Source organism: Sapajus apella, unplaced genomic scaffold, assembly GCF_009761245.1.
Source record: "Sapajus apella isolate SASKATOON/1434 unplaced genomic scaffold, GSC_monkey_1.0 scaffold2, whole genome shotgun sequence".
In the NCBI taxonomy this organism is placed as follows: domain Eukaryota; kingdom Metazoa; phylum Chordata; class Mammalia; order Primates; family Cebidae; genus Sapajus; species Sapajus apella.
Genome location: NW_022436942.1, coordinates 55,347,251 through 55,366,545, shown reverse-complemented (window position 1 = coordinate 55,366,545; position 19,295 = coordinate 55,347,251). Strand labels below are relative to the sequence as shown.

Below are 19,295 nucleotides of genomic sequence, written 5' to 3'. Positions count from 1 at the left end.
GGGAGAGTGCTGGGAGGGAGGGGGGCCGACCGGGAGGGGGCTGGGAGGGAGGGGGGCCCACCAGGAGGGGGGCCCACCAGGAGAGGGCTGGGAGGGAGGGGGGCCCACCGGGAGAGTGCTGGGAGGGAGGGGGGCCCACCGGGAGAGGGCTGGGAGGGAGGGGGCCCACCGGGAGAGGGCTGGGAGGGAGGGGGGCCCACCGGGAGGATGCTGGGAGGGGGGGGGGCCCACCGGGAGAGGGCCGGGAGGGAGGGGGGCTCACTGGGAGAGGGCCGGGAGGGAGGGGGGCTCACTGGGAGAGGGCATGGCAGCTCCTTGCCCCTTCCCTGTGCTCTGCCCTATACATCGTTTTTATCTGGGGTTCCTGCAACCTTTATAAACTGGTCATCATAAATAAAGCACTTCCCTGAGTTCTGTCAGTTGTTCTATCAAATTATTGAATCTGAGGGGAGGGTTGGGCAGAAGTATGGGCAGTCTGGGAACTCCATTTGCTGCTGGCATCTGAAGTGAGGGAAGTCTCATAGGACTGAGCCTTCAACTGTGGGATCTATGCAAACTCTGGGTAGTTAGTGTCAGAATTGAATGGAATCATTGAACACCCAGGCGGCATCAGAAAATCATGGAATTACTTGGTGTCAGGAAAAGCTGTGCAACTGACTTACCTGGAATTATGCAAACCAGGTCAGTGCTCAGCTAGAGAATACCTTTGGGGTCACTGGTGCCTTTCCCTCCTTGGCACCCGGCCTGCACACACAGCCCTTTACACCCTATTCCAGGCTCGGCCAAGGCACCACCTGATGAAAAGCGATAGAGTTGACAGTGTTACCTCCATCAGGGGTACTATTTATAAGGGACTGCTTAAGAAAACAATTCTTTAAGACCAAAAGAGACCCTTAAGAAAATAGTGAAAGTTTAGGCTGTACATACCCAGACTTATTCTGACTGCTCAAGACTCCAAGGCCCAGAGAAAAAAGCCTTTGAAATCTGACTCCCTATTGTGCAGAAAGAATAGCAGCTCTCTTTACCAGGAAAGAATTTTCAACCTGTAAAGAACTAATAAAGGGTCCTAAACAGAGAACGTTCCCTCTAAACTATCGAAAGCTCCAATCAGAGCAGGAAGCATGAGTTATACAACTAACAACTCCACAATAAAATGCACAGGGTATAGAGGCCTGGCACAGGTTCAAGGTCAGTGGTTCAGAGCTCATAATTGGGAACTGGAAGGAAGACTTAAAGGAAATGGTTTCTTAGATGGAGGATTTAACAGAAATGCCTACATTCTATGTGTTATAAAACTAAATGTCTATTCCTCAGTCTCTGTGATTGGAAATGGTTTTAAAATGTTGCCAAGACCTCATTTTTATACTCTGAGAAAACAGTTTCTGTGAGAAAGGATGCCTGAGTTTATTGACTGGATATAGTCAAGGGTCTGGTTTACGGAGTTTTATTTCATTCATAAATGAACTGTTATAATGGAGGTCGAAGAAAATGTGATTGAACTATGGGTCATGTTGTATAATGTACTTTTAATCCTAAGTGGGTGACATGTGTATGATGCTTCCACTTCGTTCTACATAAAAAGAAGCCTGAAGCCAGGAAACACGTTTCCTAGTTCCTTTAGACTCTCCTAATTCCAATAAATAAGGATAATTAATTCATCACCAGTCAGGGATCTTCATTTTTGATTTTTTGAGTTCATTGTTGGGAAGCAGACTTTGACATGGAATCTAGCTGTCAGAAAGTTTACTGGGATTAGGACCCTTGAGATAAAATGCCATGGGGAAAGGGAAGGAAGCAGAGTTAGGCAGAGGGAGAAGCTGAGCTGCAATGCAGTCACAACAAAGGGCTCAGCCAACCCCATTGGGAATTTTGAGTCTGAGGTGGCCCTTCAGAGTTGTCCTGAATTGTGGGTGGGTGGGTGGGTGGGGCTGGGTCTTTGTACTGCCACATCAACCAGTAATTGGATGTGGGCTTTCCTCCAGAAGGAGTTCATTTCTTTCATTTGAAAGAAGTTCCTCGAGAGGGTTGAGAACTGAGGGTTGTCAGCCATCACATTCTCAGAGCTGAGAAAATGAATTTTTCAATCCTGAAGGGGTGATTTGGGTGGCTCCATGCAGGAATTAACGGCAGGCATGAAGATTTAATTTAGTGGTTATGAGGGAATGTATTATCTTCCCAGGTCCACAAGGGGGCGTCGTTTCAAAGGCAAGAATTTCCCAGCGCCATACCTCCCCCGACATCTCCATCCGCGAGCTTAGAGGTCTTTAACTCTCAGGTACACGGAAGATAGAAAGATCAATCACTCTAGCAGAAGTTTAAAGGAACTCCTTTCATAGGACAGAAAACTTGAATAGGGCGGAAATAACACCCAGGTTAAAAGACCCTTCTCCCATATCTCAGCAGACTCCATTTCTGGATCCCCTTCCATGACATCGAGGGAGCTTTGTGCTCTCTATTTCTTTCTCCTTTTTCTGTCTCTCTCTGCCTAAATAAATCACTTTCTGCAAAACTCTTTGGGGTCCAATATTTACTTACAAGCCCAATGCGCCCGATGGGGTCCTCTCCCCCATTCTTGGGTGAGGGACCAAGAGCCTGGAAGAACACAACCTATCAAGTAGCTGAGCCTCCCTGGTATCTGGCAACCCGGTCTCAGTTATAGGATCATTAAACAAATGGCAATATGGCTAAATGTGTAACAGTATATAACCAATACAAGCTATGAGAGATCTAAAGTAATAAGAGCTCTTACACCAAATTTCCAGATGCTTCTTTTCTGGTTCATGGTAAAATAAGCCTAATATATTTCCGGCATCACTTCTATTAATCTATTATTTGATTCCCCTTAGGAATAGACCATGCTCTAGAGTGTAAGGAGAATTAGAGATTAAAGAGGAGTAAAAATCAGATTCAAAAATAATATCTTCCTGTAAACTTAAATATGAAGAAATTCAATAACTCCACCTGAATTGTAACTTTACTTGTGAAGTTATGTATGGAAGCTCTAGAACTTTCCATAACATTTCCAAAAGTTAAAGCTAGAAAAGCATGGGTATCCAGAGAGCACTGAGCCAAGGGAAGGAGCGGGAAACTGAGTCAGGTGGGAGCGGGAGAGGCTGCACAGAGCAGGGGTGTTTCATAGAGAACCTTGGACTTGCCAGTGGTTGACAGACATGGCAAGAAGGAGCTCAGAGCAGAGCTGGGAGCTGGCGGAGTGCCTACGTGTGGATCCTGGCTCTGACACTAACTAGCTGAGAGACTTTGGCCAACTCTTTAGGCCTCAATTTCTCCATGTAAAAAAGGGTGATAATAGTATCTATCTTAACTAGAAAAAAATTTTGAAGTCACAGGCTTAACTTCAGGATGTACTTGTGTCTTCATTTCCCACTGCTGCTGTAACAAATTTACCACAGACTTAGTGGCTTACAACAACATAATATATATTCACTTATAGCCCTGGAGGTCGGAAATCTGAAATCAATTTCACTGGGCTAAAGTCAAGGTGTTGGCACGCCTGGTTCCTTCTGGAGGCTCTAAGGGGAGAATCTACTTCTTGGCCTTTTTCAGCTTGTAGAGGATGCCTGTATTTCCTGACTTGCACCCCTTCCTTCACCTTCATGGCTCATCGCTCCAGTCCCTGCTTCCATCATCACATGGCCGTCTCCCTTTCTGGTATCAAATCTCCCTGTGGCTCCCTCTCACAAGGATGCTTGTGATGACATTTAGGGATCACCTGGATCATCTCTGCCTCTCCTCATCCTTAACTTAATCACATCTGCAAAGTCCATTTTGTCATATAAGGTAGCAGGCTCTGGGGGTTAGGATGTGGACCACTGCAGAGAGCCACTGTTTAGCCTACCACAACATGTATGAAATGCAATGGTTTAGTCGATAAAAATATAATATTTATACCACATTTGCTCCACAGAGCTTTGGCAATTGAAGTTACTGAATTATTTCTATTTAAAAGTTCATGGCATGCCTGCAAATGCCTATTGTGCCAAAAATTATTAGGTTCACTAAAGTATATACTTGCACCTCTACAATGCTCTAATCACATCCTCGTGTGTTAGATTGAAACCGACAGGGTATAAGCAAAAATTCTGACAGCCACTCCAGGCAGCCTCTTAGAAATATTCACCCTAATTTATTGTCCAAACTAGGACCTTTTACAGAGTAAAAGGAGCTTATGTACTGAGGAACCACAACTCCAACTTGACACGTGTAAATTGTGACTGCGCCTGGCAACCTGGATGTATGGTCACTCTATGAAAAAATACCCTGTAAAATCCTCTACCCCTCTTTTCTCCTGCAGTGGTTTCCTTAGAGGTCATGAAGTGCAGACAGAACAGTTACAAGTAGGAAGAGGGTCGCCCAACCCTCACTGGGCATGAGAAACAAACCTTTATTGCCACTGAGATTTGGTGCTTGTTAGCACAGCGGAACCTACTCTATCCTGACTAAAGCTTATGCCCTGGCAAGCTTGTTCTATCCTCATTGTATTTCTGAATAGGGGAAAATTCCATTACCATCGAGGCTGAGTTCCATTTAAAGGTCAGGGATCTGAATCTCAGCAGCAAAGTTTTAGGAATAGATGGTATTACTGACAACCTCATAACTGGATGCCCTCCTGAAGGGCTCTGTGGGCTCTGCCTGTGGGTTTTTGACCTGGGATACAGAAATGAAAACTCTAGAGTTCTAACAATGCTTGCCATTTCTTGATACTTTTTTATGAAGGAGGTCACTGAGCCTAACTTCTAGCAACTAGGAATGGGAGGCTCTTTTTTAGAACAAAGGCTTTATAAAGAACATGAACTAAAGTTTCCATTTTGTTCCTGGGACTTTGTTGCCTAGAATCAAAGCATGACAGCTTTTGTTAGTTAGCAGCTGCTACTGCAGTAGCAAACCAGAGGCCAGACCTTATGTGTCCTGTGTGGAAAGAAATCCTGCTCATGCTGACTTCTTTATTCACATCAGTATATACCACCAGCAGCTGCAAACCCTTCTTAGAAGGCAGCCAATACTGACTGGCAATTTCTTAAAGCAACTTTAGTAGAGTCTACAACTTACAAAGAAATTGCACATAAATTATTTCATTTAACTCTTTTTAGTATTTCTAACTTGAACAATTAGCCTTTGTCAGTTGACATTAATAAGGTGATGTAGAGAAGGAAAGGGCAAGAAAAAAGTTAGTAGGAAGGAGAGAAGAGGAAGAGGAGGAAGGGTAAAGGTGGGCAGAAGAGGAGCAACTTTGCTGAGTGTCACTGAACACTGACTGCTTGCTGTGTACCAGGTACTGCACCAAGCACTTCAGGCTAATGATAATTCTGTTGCCAAAATAAAATGTGATACTATTCTTAAATTTTTTTGTTGTTCATCAAAAGGATAGTTTAATGGCCCACCACAGAATGTAGCTGAATGAAAAAAGGCCAATCTCAAAATGTTACATACTGTAACATTCCTTTTATGTAACGTTCTTGGAATGACCAAACTGTGAATGTGGAGAACAGATTGGTGGTTACCAGGAGTTAAGAGGGGACAGGACTACTGAAGGACAACAGAGGGGATCCTTGCAGTGAAGGAAATGTTCTATGTCTTGTTTGTATCACTGTCAATATTCGGTGTGATATGCAACAGTTTTGCAACATGTTACCCTTGGAAAAAACTGAGTAAAGCATAGGCAGAAACTGTATTATTTCTTAAGACTGCACGTGAATCTCTACAATTATGTCAAAATAAACAGTTTAATTAAAAAAGAACAGCTGAAAACTAACCTCAAGAATACATACATTATCTGCCACAAATACCTACCCAAAAAAAGGATACATATTAAATGGTCATTTACTCTTTGAAATTCACAAACATTTAGATAGGCTAAGAGTTACTCATGAAGGGAGTTTGTTAATGGTCACATGAACAAATGATTCATTTCACATTATTTTAAGTCCAGAAAAATAAAGATGACCACAATGAACTGAATGCTTACCACTGGCATTGTACTGGCACTATACTAAATGTGTGCTTCTAATGTAATCCTGTGGGAGAAATAGCTTTCACTAATTTATAGATAAGGAAGTGAAGCCTAGGGAAGTAACTTGTTCAAGGTCACACAACCAATAGGTAGTGGAACCAAGAATCAGACTATGTTCTTGTCAACCAGAATACATTGCTTCAGAGACCTTCAACAGCATCTAGTTGACCTGAGGTCTTTCAGGACTAATCATTTATTCGCAAGGGCAAAACTGGGACTAGAATGTGTGCTGAGTGCTCTTCCTAACATATTACACTACCACGCGGTTGAGAAAAGGACGTGATGGCATTAGCAGCTTGAGATATAGGTGGATGGAATAGATGCAAAGAAAATCTCAAATGGCTAATGCCCAAAGTAAACAAGGGAAATGGATAAATTTACACCTGCTGCTTTTTTATTTACTTAAACTTAAAAACATTTGTCAGGAGACTTTCCAAAGGTTTGCCAATTGACTCAGCTCTATGAGACAAAAATTAAACATCCTCCTAAGATGTAAATATAATTCCATTGTTAAAGGTCCAGTTTTCTAACCAAAGGTCCAGTTTGCTAAGCAAGGTGAAACCTGTTTGGTAAACTGAATGAGGGAAAGGAAACTGAACATTTAACTTGATTTTCAGCAAAATAAAAAGCGATGAACAGATTTACTAATGATTCCCCTGTCTCTCACCTGCTGTGAAGGTACACAAAATGACTAAACTTCAGGAAAGTGTGCCTTTGAGGCTGAAGCGCAGTTACATCCAGAATGAGGCCAGACTGAGTTTATCACGGAGTGCGCACACTTCTCATCACTTTCACAGTAAATACACAATATCGGGCTCATCATGATATCCAAGTATTATATCCAAGTTTAAATTATATCCAAGTATTATACTCCCAAATTGCACATCTAACAAAAGTGGAACTGCTACTTTGAGCATGGATAAAACAAAGGCTCTAGGTTTCTTGATGAAGGAGAGCATATTTCACCTTGACACCATTGCTGGCAAATCTCTGAGAGATGAGAGTTTTGGAAATGCTTTAAACAGTTTAGCCTTTTCTTAGCATTTTGAAGAGCACATTAATAGCCTGGCCTTTTCTTAAGGGCTTTCTTTTTCCCTTAGCCAAATTTGACAGTTAGAAGTGAACAGTAAGTGGATGGAATCAAAGTCAGTGCTGTGTTTTAAAAGCAGTGTGGAACTGATTCATCTGGCATTGTCTCCAAAAGAATATAAGAATATTAAGTGGCTGTCTCATGAACTTGCATACAAAGGATACTCTTCACTTGAGGACAGAATGATAATGTCTCACAGAAGAAAGATGTAATTATAGATGCCCATAAAATTTATTCAGACATGTCTTGGTTCATACAAAAAAAAGAAAGAAAGAAAGAAAGGAAAGAAAGTCCGTAGCTCTCAACTTAACCAAAGGAATTATATTAGTATAACTGATTTTTAAATAATTAGTAAATACCTACTACAGAATATGGAGAACCTTGTAAATGACAGTTTAGAGAGTATTGTTATTACTACCATTTGGGAAATCTTGTTTAAAAGAGACCAAGGGTTATACAGTAATGTAATAAAATTTGCTGATGGATATTAAATAGCCCAGCACCATCCTCTAGGATTTAACATGCTAAAAAAGTGAAGTTGAAACTGTTCCACATCAATAGGGGTATATACAAGCAAATCCCATCCAGCACCCAGAAAAACTACACAGATTATTTCAAAGGTTGCTTTGAGAATCCACCTAGTTTATCCTTTACTGTGTGGGTCTAATCACCCTCAAAAATTGCCTAAGCAGGTTCTTAGGGACAACCTCTGCTCAGAGGAGGAAAAGACTTAGTTTTATTGGATGTCATGGCAGATTGCATTTTCCCCAGATGGCTGCACCAATAGCTCCCAAGCCACATTCCCTTCTTAAAATTTGACTTCAAGCCCTCCAGTGAAGGAACAGAGCCTATGTCCAACCTTGAATCAAAGTGGATGACTACCAAGGATGAGTCATTATGTGATTTTAAGGCTAGGGCATAGGTGATGCTAGAGCATCTACCTTGTTCTCTTGTGAGGCTCACTCTTGAAACTCTGCTACCATGCTGTAAGGAGACCCAACCAGCCACAAAGAAAGCTCACAGACCACAGCCCAAGTCTGTTCTCAGCCCCTAGCCAACAACCAACAACTGATAGCTGACAACCAGCATCCAGCACCAGACTGAATGAGCCTTCAGCAATTCCAGCCCCCAGCAGTGGAATCATCCCCAACTTTCCAGTTTTCTCAACCAAACTATCTCATGTCCCAGATACCATGGAGCAGAAATAACTTACTCCACTATGCCCTTCCCAGTATGTGACCCACAGAATCCTTGACCTAAAAAAAAAATGGTGGTTGTTTTATGCCACTAAGTTTGGGGTGCTTTGTTACAAAATAGAAGTAACAGGGACAGATGGGAATGGGAATACGCGTAGCTAAAAGTGATGCATGCAGCCATTCCTTGCACTTGCATTATTCCAGCCCTCTTCCGTGAGTATACTCAGAGGCTTCCTCCTACACTTTGTGTTGTTCTGCTACAGCCACTCCTTAGGGGAACAAATACACTGTAAGGGTCTCATTCCAGGTGAAATCAGATAGCTTTTAATTGAGAGTAATAGTAACTATTTTGCTTTCTTTGTGGCAGGCACTGTTCTAAGAGTTTTACATGGATTAACTCATTTAATCCATACAACAACCTTATAAAGTAAGTACTATTTCCATCCCCATTTTACAAACAGAGAAATCAAAGCATTGAGATTAAACAACTTGCCTAAGATTATACAACTAGAAAATAGAGCTAAGCTGGGATTTGGAGCCAGGCAACTCGGCTCTCGAGAGTCTGTCTGCTAACCGCTACGCATACTGCTTCACAAATCCTGATTCTAACTCTCTCTCTCTCTCTCTCTCAATCGTACATATTGTTAATCTAGCCCCTCCATTTGAATGAGCAAGAATCCCCAGACTGAAAAGGCTCAACAGAGCCATCTTCAGTGTACTGACAATGGTTAACAACAGGCTCTGGAGTCTGCCTGCCTTGGCTATGACAGTTACCAGCTGTGTGGCCTTGGGCAAGTCTTTTCATCTCTTCCACCTCATTCTCCCCATCTTTGTGCAAAGCAATCATCCATTTTAAACACAAAACCACTGTCTTCGTATGTAAGCACAAGCCTCATCCCTTCTCTCTAGACTGTCAGCCTTTTTGGATTCAGGACTCTGTCCTTCCCATCTGATATGGTTAGGCTTGGTGTCCCCACCCAAATCTCATCTTGAATTGTAATCCCCAGGTGCTGAGGGAGGACCCTGGTGGGAGATGATTGGATCATGGGGGCAGTTTCCCCCATGCTGTTCCCGTGATAGTGAGTGAGTTATCATGAGATCTTATGGTTTTACAAGGAGCTCTTCACCCCTTGGCTGTTTGTTTCTCTCTCTCCTGCCACATATAAGATATGCCTGCTCCCCCTTCTGCCACGATTGTAAGTTTCCTGAGGCCTCCCCAGCCATGTGGAACTGTGAGTCAATTAAACCTTTTTTTCTTTATAAATTACCCAGTCTTGGGCAGTTCTTCACAGAGTATGAAAATGGACTAATACACCAACTCTGATTCCTCCAGGGAGTTCAGCCCAGTGCCTTATACTCAGCTGCCGCTTGTAAACTGAGTTGACTTTTTGTTTTTTCTAACTCCTCTCTTACTTTGTCTTTGCATCCAGGGCTTTTAGGATTTGTCTCATTCTCTCCATCCCCATGAACAAAACCATAAATTACATCCTCAACACTGAGCCTACTGCCAAAGCTAAGACTTATTTTCTGCCTTGTCTTCCAAAGGTCTCCCTAATCAGAGGAAAATGCTTTCATAAATGACCTGATCATGTGAGGATATTCTCTTACTTTCCAATCATTTTCCAAAGCGATTAAAATTTGTGATGATGGGCCATAAGAGCAGCCACTAACTTAACTTCACAGAGGGAACTAGTGAACCCTTCTAAAAAGATATCAAAAGTGCATCACCTTCAGAGGTGTAATGAGAGAATGCTAGAAGAACCATGGAGTGCTGCTTAATTCTGAGGCCTCTTTTCCCAACCATTTACTGTAATCACTTCTGTAACTGTCTGCCACCCCCCACCCACTAATCTGTGCGCCCCTTTGAAAGCAGGAACTCTGGCTTCAACTTCTGCACCCCAGTACCTAGCCCAATGGCTGCTATGAAGGTGGCACTTCACAAATGTTTTCAAATAACTGAAACTGATGGGCTCAAAATCACTGTTAATGGCAGGACTAGAACTCAGCCCAGGGCTAGCTCTAGAAGATGTATCATGAGGCATTCATTCATTTAACAAACATTTTTTGAACATTTGTTATGGACCAAATACTGGGCAAAGCATTGAGAATAAAACGTAGCAAGACTCAATCTTATTGTATAAGACCCAACCTGCACTTGTATGGGAGACAAATATGGAATCACATCATAATAACACATTTATGTTGACAAAAACTATTAAGTACAAACGTATAAACCATGGGCTGGAGAGAAAAGTGATGAAAAGAAAGCTGTTTGAGTTAGGTTGAAATAGACTGGATGTGTTATTACTAATTTTTACATGATAACTCAGCACCAGATAAGATGCTAGCACTGCAGAGTAATCACTGCAGCTGACAGGCAGGAGTCATAGAGGTTACAAGGGGTGATAAGATATAGGTAGTCACATGATAGAATCAATATGTAAGACATAAAATTAAAGGTACAAATGCCTAAATAAAGTATGTTAACATAGTGGAATAGTAACGATTTTAGTAACTAGCATGTGGTTATCAACATCTGATCATAAACATATCAAAAATTATAATTTGGGGCTGGCACAGTGGCGCATGCCTGTAATCCCAGTGCTCTGGGGGAATGAGGTGGGAGAATCATTTGAGACCAAGAGTTGGAGACCAGCCTGGGCAACAGGACGAGGCCCCATTGCTATAATAAAATAGCTGGGCATGGTGGCATGTGCCTATAGTCCTAGCTACTCAGAAGGCTGACGCAGAAGAATTGCTTGAGCCTAGGAGTTTAAGGTTAAAGGGAGCTATGATCACACCACTGCGCTCCAATCTGGGTGCCAGAGTGCGACCTTGTCTGGAAAAAACAAACAAGAGACCATAATTTTAAAAATTGGAAATAAGAGACTATAAACATACTAAATTCAACCAAATTAAAATAGAATGCACATTAAAAATTTACTTGATAATATAGTGTAAATCAGTAGAATTTAACCATTACTGAGGATTTTTACATTAAATTCAAAAAGAAAATATATTACATGAACTAGTTTATGTTCAGCAGGATCTCAAGAAAAAAACGGAGATATTACACTGTAGTGATTCTTTCTCAGAGTCAAGGAGAGGCATTTTTATTCATCACAGTATAGATTCTTAGGGGATCTGTTCCGCCTCAGTCTTTTGTGCGCTGTCAGCTGTCCTACCAGTAATCTCACCTCCACACGCCTCTGCTCTCCTCTTGCACCTGCCCAATAATATAAGATGCTTCCACTGGCATTTTTAACTCCACTCCTACACTGAGGCAGCTAAATGTGGTTAAAGAAAAATCAAAAGCCAGGAAGCCCAGTGCCCCAATCAATTTATGACTTTTACATTTCAATGTGGCCCTCAATCCTTATATTTGCCCTGGGTCAGCTTCCTCACCCATCACACTCAATCAATTACTATGAAATTCAAGATCTTCATCTCTCAGAAGACCATTCCTTCAACACTCTGCCCAACTCCAACATTAGATAAACTTGCCTGTAGTTCATTGAATAAATTAAAACTGCTGGGTAAACTTCCCAGCTTCTTCTGCCCTTTTGTTACAAATTTACATCTTTCTCCTCCTTGATCTGCCACTCAGAGGCCTAAAAAAAGAGGTTTTTTTCCTCTGCTTCCAGTCAACTATCCTACTTGTGCTGTGGATGTCTTTTTGTTCCCTATTATGTCGCTTAGGGCTCTGCTCCATCATTTGTCCTTCTCTCCCCTAGATGAGTAATTTCTGCCTCCCCTAATTCTTTTCCCTTATGACTGCTCCTATCCTAATTATGGCAGCGACCACTCCAGCTGGCCTACCACTGCCAGCACACTAGCTGCAGCAGGAAGGGTGGCTGTATACTCCATGGAGCCAGTGGGAACCCCACCCTCCTGGGCACAGCTGCAGCCACCCAAACTGGGGCTCTAGATCTGGGCCGCCCATGCTATCAAGGAGGCAGGATCCCCATCCCATCCACCTCGCTGGCACAGCTGTAGTTACCCAACCTGCAGCTGCAAACCCAGGCATCCCTATACTCTTGGGGGCCCAGGATTGCTTGGAAGTATCTGCTCCCACTGCCTGGCTTCTCCTTGCTGTTGGCACCTGCTCCAATCAAAGAGCAAAGTCAGGGCTAAGCCTGGGTGTCATGAATGGCAGCTGGAGGCAGACAGGTTCCTGGGCAGAAGGCGGCAGGTCCCTGGCAAAGTCCCACCTTCAGGCCAAGGAGGGCCTGAATTTAGGGGGCTGGGTTGCCAGTACCATGGACCAGAGTGGGGACTTGTGGTGCCTTTTCCCAGCCCACTCATGGCCACCTGTGGACCAACTGGCATGCACTTCCTTCCCTCTGAGGCCCATAAAAGCCCTGGGTTCAGCCAGGGCAGAGTAGATGATGGGACAACCAGGTGCAGAGAGGGGCTTCCCTCTCTGCTGATCGCAGGAGACATCAGGATGACCAACAGCAAAGAGAAGCTACCCGCTCTAGGGCCTCTTCTCTGCTGAGAGCTTCAGAGGCCTGCAGAGATGTTGGGACTACCAGCTTCAGAAAGGAGCAACCCACTCCAGAGCCTCCTCTCTGCTGAGAGTTGCAGAGACAACAGGCTGATCTGCCTGCGGAGGGGAGCTTCCCACTCCAGGGTCTCCTCTCTTCTAGGAGCTGAACACTCATTGGTTCACCCTGGCTGCAGAAAGGAGCTACCTGCTGCAGGTCTCCTGTGGCTGTTCTATTGTTCATTAAAGGTCCTCTTCATCTTGCTCACCCTCCACTTGTCTGTGTACCTCATTCTTCCTAGTCACACGACAAGCACTCAGGACTGCCAAATGGCAGGGCTAAAACAGCTATAACACAAACAGGGCTGAAACATGCCCCTTGCTCACCACATTTCAGGAGAAAAGAAGGAGAGAAGAGCTGTGGCCCTTCCAGGAGCCCAGATCTTGGGGAGATCCCCAAGCCAAGGATGTCACTTCCTCTTTGAGGTCCTGTGGTTCCTGGTGTCTCCAAGCTTCTGGGAACCACTTTGTTCCCCACTGCCAACCAGGGAAGTTGCTTGTGGTGTGCCTGGTCCAGCCACAGCCTTGCAAAGAGCCAGTGCCCATGCCAGCACCTAGAGCTGCCTGCCACAATGCAGCAGCCAGCATGTCTGACTCCACTGTGGCTGGACCCCATGCTTGCTCACACACCCCTTGCTGCTCCACACCTGACTTGCCCTTGGCAGGCATGGGATCCAGGTCAGTAGCATGAGCCAAGTGCAACCTGCCATTGGGCAGAAAAAGCCCAGTGGACCAGAGCAAAAACTCAGGCAAAGGCACCACTGGCCAGAGGTTTCAGACCAGAAAAGCAACACCCCAAAAATCCCGTAACACAGCCTGCCTTGACCACTACTATTCTAATACCACCCCCATGACTGTGTCTCTCTCTAGCTGTTTCTTACCCTCTCAAATCTTAAAGACTAACCTACACTTTCAGCCTTCACTTTCTCACCCTTACTTATTCACCCCTTATTTACTCCTCAACTCCCTGCAGTGTCTGCTCCCACTACTCTAGTAAAACACCTCCCGAGTGTAGTTTAGTTAGAACTGTACATCCTGGAGTTAAGCAGACCCATATTTGACTCTCGCCTTCTACTTTTACCAAGCTGTGAGACCTTCCACACTCTGCTAAATTTTCCTATACATCAGTTTCCCCATCTCTAAAACAAGAATAATAATGGTAACCAACTTCATAGGGCTCTTGTCATATTAAATATTTAAAACAATATCTGTACATGCCGTATGCTCAATAAGTATTTAATATTGACTATTATTATTATTACTAGCAGTAGAAATACTTGCCTTTCGTGACTATTATCATTATTATTTGTCAGGCACTATGCTAGGTCTGGCTAAAAACCTTGAACTAAAAAAGAAAATTCTACCAAACTCATACAGCCAAGAAAAATTGCTTTGCAGTCTCCTTATTTAATATATCTGATATCTTGGCCTAGGATAACCTTTTCTGCTTTCAAATCATGATCTGCTCCTAGGCAACTCTTCTCCATACTGATTCTGTATGAATCTAGTCCATTCAAATCTCTCTCTGTCTCTCTCTCTCTCTCTCTCTCTCTCTCTCACACACACACACACACACACACACACACACGTACGTGCATGTAATTGATTAGGCAAATTTATTTGTATCATGTGAACCAATATGAAAATATTTGATTTTGCTAACTACAGGAACTTGAATCCCAACAAAAGCATCTATACCAATGTTCTTTATGCAGCTGGTGGTCAATCATCACTGACAGGTAGGAGGTTCTATAAAACCACTTAGCCCATTCCATGGTCAGTTACCACGAGAACAAGAATATTTTTAGCATCATGTTTGAATCCTACCTGACAAATTAGAAACTGCAATAATTTGAACCTTCACAGGCAATTAAAATGCTTTTTATTGTCGCCTCACCAGAAATCTTATGTAATAGTTATTGATATTCTGTGATTAATCACTAAGAAGGAAAGCACGGGGCACTCATTCTCTTCCTTCATCTCTTTGCTATTCTCAGCTTTTTTGTTATTGTTTTTGTTTTTTTTTTGTCACAAGCTGTGTATGTCAATATTTATTTTAATTAGGAAGAGTTAATATAGGCAAAGATAATTTGTAATAGGTATGTTCAGTAAAGAACCAAATTGCACAGCAAGATCTCCTGCTAGTGACAAAAATAGCTTCACAAAGGCATGTAATTTCGTTTGCCTAACCATTTACTTCCTGGGACAAGCTCGTGGATGCCCACATCCCATCCCCATACTATTGGTGAGTCTTGTTTTCAGTGAAAGTTAGTTGGAAGCCATCTTCCATCTTGGGCGGGCAGCTCTTTCACCACTAGGATCTCATGTTGGGGTCCTGCACAGAGACCTAATTCTTATAGGATTCAATGATAATTCAAATTACAGACAAAGAAAATAATATGTTTAACATGTGTTCTCTTCTATCAATATTTTTCAAAACAAATTTGGATTCTATAGGTGTTTTTAAAACTAGTTAATTAGGGGATGAAGAATTCACACATGGAGGGTAAAACCATGATGGGCATGATGATAATAATGATGATTATTGCTATTTTATAGCTAATATTTCCTAAACAATTATTTTTACTAGGCCATATGACAAATACTGAAAATATATTATTTGCTTTAATCTTCACAATAACTGTGAGAGGTTGGAATTTGTGCCCCATTTTACATATGAGAAAACTGAGGCTTAGAGAAGTTAAATAACTCTTCCAAGTTCACACAACTGACAAGACTCAAGGCTGAGATTCCAGCCCAGGCCTGTCAGAAACCAAAGCCCACTGACATTATAAATCATACATTTTATTATAACAAATTCTTTTTTGTAACCTATTTTTTTTTTTTTTCCTAAAAAGAAAAAGCTTTAATGGACTTACAGTTCCATGTGGCTGAGGAGGCCTCACAATCATGGTGGAAGGCAAGGAGGAGCAAGTCATGTCTTACGTGGGTGGCAGCAAGCAAAGAGAGAGAGCTCATGCAGAGAAATTCCCATTTCTAAAACCATCAGATCTCATGAGACTTATTCACTTTCAGGAGAACAGCACGGGAAAGAACCACCCCCATGATTCAATTACCTCCCACTGGGTTCCTCCCATAAAACATAGTAATTGTGGGAGTTACAATTCAAGATGAGACCCATTTTTAACTGCAATTTATCCAAAATTAGATTTAAGCTTGATTTTATTATCAGTGGTCTACCACAGTAAGTCTATACATTTCCATAATAAACAATTAAGTTCCCTGTTTAAAAAGTGGGAAAAGGACATAAATGGCCAAATGAATAAATGAAGCAGATTAAATTTCAGATGTTCAAAACTAAAGGAAATTCCATTCAATTCAAGAATCAGTGACCAAGAGATGTGGTGTACAAGGCACTGTAAGAACTCAGAAGATAGTATCACCTCTGCCCCCAGGAAGTTAATGATCTAATGGGAAAAATACAGTATAATGTTTCAGGTCTTACTTCAAATGTCACCTCTTTAGAGAAGTCTTCCGTCTTCTCTGACCATACTGTCTAAGCTGTGACCCCATTCCCTGTCACTCTCTGTTACAGGGACCAGCAAACCTTTTATGTAAAGGGCGAGATAATAATTAAGTTGGGCTTTGTAGGGCATATAGTCTCTGTCAAAATTACCCAACTCTGCTTTTACAGTGTGAAGGCAACTATAGATCATACGTAAATGAATGAACAAAGCTGTGTCCAATAAAACTTTATTTATAAAACAGGGAGTTGCCAGATATAGCTCACAGGCTATGGTTTGCTGACCCTAACATATCACTCTGTTTTCTTCCTTCATAGCACTTAACAAAACCTAAAATTATCTTGTTTATTGAATTGTTTACTGTCTATTTCCTGCCACAAAAATAGTAGCTCTAGGAGAGTGGAATCTTTGTTGCTGGTTCACAGCCAGCTCCTCAGTGCACAGGACAGAGTTTCCAACACAGAAGTTCATTCTAAACATCTGTCAATTCACTAAATGAATAAATACCATTTTGCAAAAGGAGAAACACAATCACCAACCAACACAAGAATGATATTTGGCCTTATTAATAATAAAAACACAATAATGACATACTATTTTTCACTTGACAGGCTTTCAACCATTAGAAGAGGAGGAGGGAGAGGAGGAGGAAGAAAACTAGTGTAGATGGGCTGGGCACAGTGGCTCACACCTGTAATCCCAGCACTTTGGGAGGCTGAGCTGGGTGAATCACTTGAGGTCAGAAGTTCTAGACCAGCCTGGCCAACATGGTAAAATCCTGTCTCTACTTAAAAAAAAAAAAAAAAAAAAAAATTAGCCAGGTGTGGTGGCGCCTGCCTATAGTCCCAGCTACTCGGGAGGCCGACGCAGGAGAATCACTTGAACTTGGCAGGTAGAGGTTGCAGTGAGCCAAGATCATGCCACAGCACTCCAGCCTGAGTGACAGAGCAAGACATCTCAAGAGAAAAAAAAAATCGAAACAGAAAACTAGTAGGGATGAATATGTGGGTAAATGGTCCTCTCATCTACTATTGATAGAAATGTTGGTGCAACATTTCTGGAGGTCCATTTGCCGTAATATATCAAAATGTATATATCAATTTTAAATGGGCAAAGAATTGAAGATTTATTTATGTAAAGAAGATACACAAATGGTCAAGCCCATGAAAAGACGCTCAACATCATTAGTCATTAAGGAAAATCAAAATCACAAGAAGATACCACTTCACACCCTCTAGGATGCCTACTATTAAACTAACAAAAAAAAAGCAGAAAATAAAAAGTGTTGGAGAGAATGTGGAGAAATTGGAGCTTTATGCATTGTTGGTAGTAGTATAAAATTGTACAGCTGCTCAGGAAAGCTATTTGGAAGTGCTCTGAAAGGTTAAACAGAATTACCATATGATCCAGCAATTGCACTCCTAGGTACATGCGCTAAAGATTTGAAATCAAGGCTTCAGATTTGTACACTAATGTTCATAGCAACATTACTTACGATATTCAAAAGGTGGAAACAACCCAAATATCCTTTAACAGGCAAATCCATGAAGAAAAGTGGTATATACATATAATGGAATATTATTCAATCTTAAGAAGGAATAAAATACTAATACATGTTACAACACAGGTAACTTTGAAAACATTATGCTAAATGAAGTAAGCCAGACACAAAAGGACAAATATTGTATGATTCTAATATGAGGTATCTAGAATAGATAAATTCGTAGAGACAGAAAATAGAATAGAGGTTACCAGGAGCTAGGGTGGTAGGAGAGGAGGAATTGAGCAGTTACTGTTTAATGGATATAAAGTTTTTATTTGGAATGATGAAAAAGTTCTGGACGGTGCTGGATAGTGGTGATGGTTGTACAACATTGTGAATATACTTAAGGGCACTGAACTGTACACTTAAAATGGTTAAAACTATAAATTTTATATTATATATATTTTATAATAAAAATGTATATATACTTTCTTACTTCAAATCCAATCCCTAAGAATTAACTTTGAAGAGGTAGCACAGAAGAGTGAAATACGTGTATACTAGGATCAATCAACCACAGGACCTATCAAGAAAGATCTAGCTATGTAAATGGCACCTGATACAACAAATACATAACAGAAACCATTATGCAGGTATTACATATGACAAAGTAGACTTTTCCTGTAAAAAATTATCCATGAAATTATTATTCAATTAAAAAAGTAAGTGATGAATGCATGTAAAGAATGAGACCATTGATATAAAAATTCTAAAGTTTATCTGTACATAGGGAAAATTCTAGATATACTCTAAATGTTAATAGGGGTTATTTTATGAATGGTAGATTTGAGGTGACTTAAAAAATATCCTCTTTATAGTTCTTTGTATTAGTTGAATGGTTTTTGAACACAGAATATTTTAACCAAAATAACATGCTATTGTAAACTCATGTTTGTCACTTTTTCACATTAATAAGGAAGGTTAGGCCCTTCGTACTTACAATCAGATGGTTTCTGTATTTCCATTTCCATAGCAATAATAGTATTTGTGAGTGGATTAGATACAATTTTAAAGAGGAAGTACATACCTCAGATAGCGGTGTTGACTCTTTATCATTCAAAAACAGAGATGCTATTTCAGAACAACACTCAATAATCATGTCCTAGAAATAAGAAGATAGTAATATATTGAGGTTGACATTATTAGAAACCTAAATATTCGCTATTTAATTATAAACTATTTCATATGTCTTTTTTTAATCATCACCTAACATTTGTTCCCAGGAAAAGACAGGGCTCAGAAGTCATAATCCCTTCAGTAATTAGGCTCTTTTGAATTGTATCTAATTGTACAAAATAAAATTTTGAAAATAATTATTTTACTAAATAAGGTTTTGAAAAATTACTTTTCTTCTGAGAAGAGAGCCCTGGAATAAAGCGTTTCAGATCCCTGAAAGGGGCTGCAGCA

The 19,295-nt window shown here is 41.3% G+C and overlaps 1 protein-coding gene across 3 annotated transcripts in view; it reads right to left on the bottom strand.

The window, feature by feature from the left end:
- CFAP54 (cilia and flagella associated protein 54) overlaps positions 1-19,295 on the bottom strand; it is a 369,697-nt gene that overhangs the window by 33,892 nt on the left and 316,510 nt on the right. For all 3 annotated transcript variants that reach the window (XM_032298598.1, XM_032298601.1, XM_032298604.1), the window contains one exon: positions 18,916-18,990. In XM_032298598.1, coding sequence (XP_032154489.1) covers positions 18,916-18,990 — 75 coding nt within the window. The remainder of the gene's footprint in view (positions 1-18,915; positions 18,991-19,295) is intronic.